Consider the following 6,000-nt stretch of genomic DNA (forward strand, 5'->3'; position numbering starts at 1 on the left):
GATGCGCGTAACGCTCACGACCTTGCAATGGCCGCACCGAGTTCGCAAATCATTTTGCAAGACGCGTACGCGTCCTTGGTTCGTCCCACCACTCGTACCGTGCCACCTGGTCACGTTGAATTTCAGATCCCCCCATCTTCGTGAGAAAACATTTTCTTCGTCCAACTTCACGCCTGTTATCGAAGATTGCTTCGCTACTCTGAGAGTTCCTAGATACGCGTTCCTCGAGATGCTCATTTCAAGATTGTCGTTTGACTCGTGAGGAACGTAATATTCAGTGACACGGTGCATGTGAACTTTTATACGTTGTCAGGCGTCGAAAGCTAAAGCGATGTAATTGCGATTTTTAATACACCGCGTAATTTATTTAAAGAAATGAAAGATAGATGTAGCTGAAATACGATAAGTTAATGGCATAAATTAAAATTTCAAAAATTGTATATAGCGCGTAGAATCGGGAAGAAGGGGATGAACGCCTAGGAAACTTACGATATTTTATCGAACTTTTTCCGAGGAATGCTTGGCACGTTTCGAAGAACCGGCGTGTAATTAACCGACTAATCGTCGTCCACGCGATAAATTACGAGAAAATATTCGGTTTGATAAACGGATAAGCCCCACGATCTGTCCGTGCACGCAATGCCAGAGTTCGATGCTCGTCGTGTAAGTTTGTAAGACGTCGTCTCGACGCCGGGCGTCATTCATACGCCGGCTTTCGAACGAATCATCGATTGCGAAACACTTCCTAGAAATACAAACCTCGATTACGATGGACTGATCCGTGCGTTCGTGACGGACGTATTATCGTATGGTGTCGAATTGCAAAAACTGATTCACTCGCAAATACTCCCGTAACCGTGGCTCGTGTTACGAGATCGTCGAGGAGATGGTGTCAATGGAGAAGGGTTGTCCACTCTAGACTTCCCACATACCAGGTCAACGAAAGAAACCCGCATAGATCGTTTTGCACTACGGTTGACCCAATGAAACGTATCCAACCACGTTATTTTAGTTACACGTATTTGCATTTTTTAACGAATCTCGAGCTTGTCGTTTAAAAATTTTCCGCTATTTCTAATGGATTGCAGGTGGTCGTGAATCTGGCTCGAGATCTACGATTACAAATTAAACGGATCGTACAGATTTTCTTTTTTCTACTTCGTTTTATTACGTATACACGATAAACATGTATATGGATACAAGACAGGGTTGTTCGATTCTAGTTAAATCCCGGAGAAGATAAAAGTTTCCAATCGTGCAACGGACGTTCCAAATTTCCACATTGTTGAAGAATGTGACGTAAGTAACGCGCAACGTCATGGAACTTTTCCTAATCATACCGCGACCGTAGAATCTGCATATTCGTGGCGACAAGGATTGCTAATTGGTCGATTACAATTTCAAATGGCCGTGTTTAATCGTACCGACGACTTGTCTATAAATAGATATCTCTTCGGCTCGATTTTCCTATCCGCTAGAGGCGGCTATTTAAAGAAACTAGTGTTGTTTTAAAAGCCGAGATACGTCGACGCATATCGACAACGACGGAGCGGTTTTTCACGTTCGAAGAACAATGCGTGAACGTTTGACGAAACACACAGGCGTGCACAATCCAAAGGAATTCGCGATAAGCCAGTTTCCTTTCCAGGTCGCCCATCAATTCGGAAGTGACGTGCGCGGCCTACTGACGGCGTCAAGGTTAGATAATAATTTTTTTCTGATCAAGAGAAACACGGTGTCGCTTCTGTCCCAGCCGTTTTCACGATAATACGCACGACCTAGCTTTGAAAACCGGTTTCTTTAGTGGAATAAATTGAACCGCGGGACAACCCTTTTTTTTTTTAGCGATCGTCACGTACGCACACCGCTGCATCGTGGTCTTTTAATGGCTAGCAAGTATAGTCTTTTTTTTAAGAATTCTCCCGGTTAGAATAGAGAGGAGGCTGATTCTCTTTTTACGTGGATTATGTTTCACCGATGGCAATTAAAGAGAAAGTAACGGAGAGACTGTCGACGAGTACGGACATCGCGATTTTGTTGCAATCGCTGAAATGGCGGTCTATGCTAATGGATCTTTGGGATTCTAGATACACCGCGCTCATGATTTAGGAAGATAAAAATATAAGGAGGTGATTCCATCTTCCACTAATTCCAGCGAATCTGCGAAGAGTAATTTAAAATAAATCGAACTGGACTTTTAAACCATACGTACTAATACATACGACTAATACCATACGTACACGTGTCTATTTCGCTATTCTTCTTCATAAATTTTCAAATTGCTTCGAAATTTTAATGACATCGTAAAAACTTTTGTGTAACGCGCGTAATATATTTGAAAAAGTTTCCCAAGTTTTCTCTTGCTACACGCGTTCAAATACTTTCGCGCGCCATAAATACAGAATGCTGACGCTTTCGAAGACAGAAACTCCGCGTTTTTCCATCTCTCACCGGCTTAATGCTCGACTCTCGTTGCCCAGTTTCGAACCCATGTACCGTCAGTAATCGCGTTAATGCGATTTCATGAGAAATCGTCACGCGACGACGGTATTCGTGTCCCGACGAAATAACGACTTTATCGATTCTCCTTTCTCGTGGAGGTTGCGTAACCCATGCTGTGCGTTAGTCATCGAATGGCGAACACACACGATCGGCGGCGAGACGAGTAACGTGTAAGTGGCAGTGATTGAAAATAACCGGTCGCTTTGGTCGGTTCTAGCATCATATAAATTAACGACACACAGAGATACCACGGCCCCCTATATTTGTACGACGCCGGTGCAAGCTCGGTCTTTCGCGATCGAACGTAAATATCGATTTTCGAGCAATGATTACGCGGCTTCGTTACGCTCTGCTTGCATGCAAATGCAACCAGCACCGAGTACGATCCTTTTTTGGAGCGACGAATTCGACGAGCCTCGTTCTCTCGACGTTTCAAACGTTCCGGTTACTTCGTTCGATTAACGACACCCTAAATTTAAAGCTGCTAAAGTTCGCGATAAAATATATGAAATATTGAAAGTATACGTTATGATATTTAGTATGCGAAATAAACGTCTATCGAGGAAAATCAGCAAAAACGTACTTACGTTGTGGTTTCTGCCGTGACCTTCGTGTGCAACGATGTAATAAATCATGTGTTTCCAAGGTCACAACTTTATTTAATTGCAACAATATATCCGAGCGTAACGAAAATTCCTCTTATAATTCCGCTCCCCCTTTTCTGAATTAATCGCGGGAACGATCGGACGATCTCAACTATCCGTCGATCGAGTATCTTCGCTATTCCAAGGAGAATATATTTCTTCCTCTGCGTTCTTCCACGGTTCGCGAATTCGGTCAATGCACGAACAACAACGCTCGAAGAAGCTAAAAAGAATGCACCGACTGTCGCGTTGCATAATACAGCTGTGAGCGATGTTTTTTTTTCTACGCATCTGCGGTATGCATGATGCATGCGACGATAGCGCGCAATATTTTCGTGACCCCGAGTTGACATTGCCGAAAGTTACGAATACGGGCGACGATAGAGGATGGACTCGTTGGAGTGGAGGCCAAGGTTAAGGTCGGCCCCCACCGTACACAATGCCAGTCGTTCATCCGGCTCTCTTGCCTGCTGACTCTCTGCCTACCTTTCTGTTGCGCGCCTGTTTCGTTTGCTCGTGTCTTCCTGCTGTTGTTCTGACGTAACTTCCGTCCACAGGCGCGATCTCCACGGTCATCGCCACGATTTTTTCGCATCCGCTCTACGAGCCTGAAAAAATACGATCTGTATTTTTCCATCGGCGCGTGTGTCACGTGCGAATCGTTGAGAAGTCGAGCCAGTCGATTTTGTAATGATTTCACAATTATTCTTTATGAATTTCTCGTAAGATTTCTCGTTTTCTTGATGTCTTAATAAATAAATGTTACAAAAGCGTAAGTCAGAGTAGCACCTCGATTTTACGAACATCAAGTTGGACGAAAATTCTCCCGGTTTATCATTCGCAGTTCTAAATATTGTATCGAGACAACAAAATCGACAAAATTTGCAAAAGGCGAAGTTAATCTTCGACTTCCGAGAATCGCGTGTGTCAAGTTTAGACGTCGCGAATCACAATAAAAATATTCATATTAACGTATCTCTGACCGCGATATGCATGGAGATCCAACAACGTAGAAAGTAAACGAACCGGAGGTAGATAGAACGGTACACGCATATCGCTACAACGATATTCTCGTCCAGGAACTTTGCAGAGTTTCCTCAGCATCGATTTCCTCTTCGAAGTAACAAAACATGCTCTACCAGGGAGCGTACTCGTTTCGTCGTGGAATCTAGTCGACAGAAGTTACTTGTCGTTGGGATAGACGTCAGTCGCAGGCGCTTGCAGAATCAGACATCAGGGTCAGCCGAGTGTGAAACGCAGATACGTGCTCTCCCGTGTTCCAACGATGCGCGTTCCTCGCGTCGCCTCGAACCGAATCCTCGTCTACCACCGTCGAGTTCCACGTCCCTTCCGACGTTGTAGACATTATCTAGCCGAGAGCAATTTCGAGAATTCAGTTTCCCTTCTGCGAGATTTCAAAGTTTTACGCGTCGATCGAGGGCGGAGGTACGCTTCGCGTTCGTCCGGCGGCAAATTCTTCCATTCGGCTGGGTTTATATTCCGCGACTCTTTTTCTTTCTGGCATATGAGCCGGGGAAGGTAGGCACACGCGTATCCACGCGTATTCCCTGGCTGGCACGCACGCGAAACTCAATGACGAGTGGTAGAACGCAGGCTACGTATCTTCAGCGAGCTCGTTTTCATCGGCTTGCGAGGATAAACGTACGAGTTCAAAAAGCGACCCTCCCGTTATGCGACACGTCGAGGGTTATCAAGCGAAGGGAGGAACGGAATTATTACGTATCATGAAACGCAGGATCCCCGATTTTTTCTGCTGTATTTTTTTAACCCCAAAAATTTCGTCGAACAATATAGCGTATAGGAAAAGTGTATTAGGTACCATCGTAATATTTATGCAATTTATAGTCGTTGTAATTGTTAGAAATAATATATAATCGTTAAAGAGAAAGTATAAAGTACAATATATATTTCTATGTTCCGTTGCAGGCAAAGTTGCGGTGCGAATGGAATCTTCTCCCGTCGACTGGATTTCAGCGCTTTCAACAGCCTGCCACGCACTAAACTCAACTCCTATCACATTAAGGTAAAAGAACAACTAATCTCGCATTGCGTTATTTAAATTAATATCTCGTGTATCGTACACTTTGTCGGATCGTGTTCGAGACTCGATCTCACGCTGTACACGTTAACCACGACTGGGGAAAGTTTGAAATAGTAACCTCGCTAGAGCTGCGGGAAAAGCGAAGAGGAGCTATACGGGATTCCTTAAAGCGGAAGGTACGCGATAGAGCAAGGTCACGGTGACTGCCGGCAGATCCTCTTGCTTTAAGTCCGTCTAAGAAATTCTTCGCTTCCATTCTTCTCCCTTTTACTCTTATACAGTAGATACAAGAAGCATTCGTACGCCATTGTATTTATTGTACGCGTTTGTATATCAATTAACTGCAAGTACGCGAAATTTGTCGTATCTTTTAGTACATACATGCATAGTACATAAATTACGAGAACTTGATGCTATCGTATCCTTTCGTTTCCATTTAACACGTAGTATGTGTATATTATTCAGGCAGTTATCTCAACCCTGATAATTCCGATAATTTGGTAATTGATCGCTGAAATTTCAACTTCCTCAATTCTGCGTCGTACGTTCGTTTCGTTATTGTAAAGAAAAAGAGCTATTCTACGTTCAGTTTTGTCCATCCATGGCTCAGAATTTGTTAACAAATTATTCAAGAAACGTATCGCGCTGGAACTCACAATCCTTAAACGTAGCTCTCGAGAACGCCATGCGCGTCGTGTATGAATTCTCCACCCTGAGATCTCGTCGAAATAATCTCTCACGCGAAGTCCGCTTCGCTTTTCGTCTGCGTTCACCCTGTAACGAATCCTTTGG

General features: G+C 43.9%; 1 protein-coding gene across 1 annotated transcript in view; it reads left to right on the plus strand.

Annotated features, from left to right (window-relative positions):
• The window catches only part of LOC117209951 (headcase protein-like), a 28,460-nt gene extending 23,219 nt beyond the window's left edge, over positions 1-5,241 (plus strand). Inside the window, exon 2 of the mRNA XM_033452440.1 lies at positions 5,094-5,241. Within this exon, the coding sequence (XP_033308331.1) occupies positions 5,094-5,226 (133 nt within the window). The 3' untranslated portion in view covers positions 5,227-5,241. The remainder of the gene's footprint in view (positions 1-5,093) is intronic.
• Positions 5,242-6,000: the final 759 nt, after the last annotated feature.

This window comes from Bombus bifarius, unplaced genomic scaffold (genome assembly GCF_011952205.1).
Source record: "Bombus bifarius isolate JDL3187 unplaced genomic scaffold, Bbif_JDL3187 scf7180000007968, whole genome shotgun sequence".
In the NCBI taxonomy this organism is placed as follows: domain Eukaryota; kingdom Metazoa; phylum Arthropoda; class Insecta; order Hymenoptera; family Apidae; genus Bombus; species Bombus bifarius.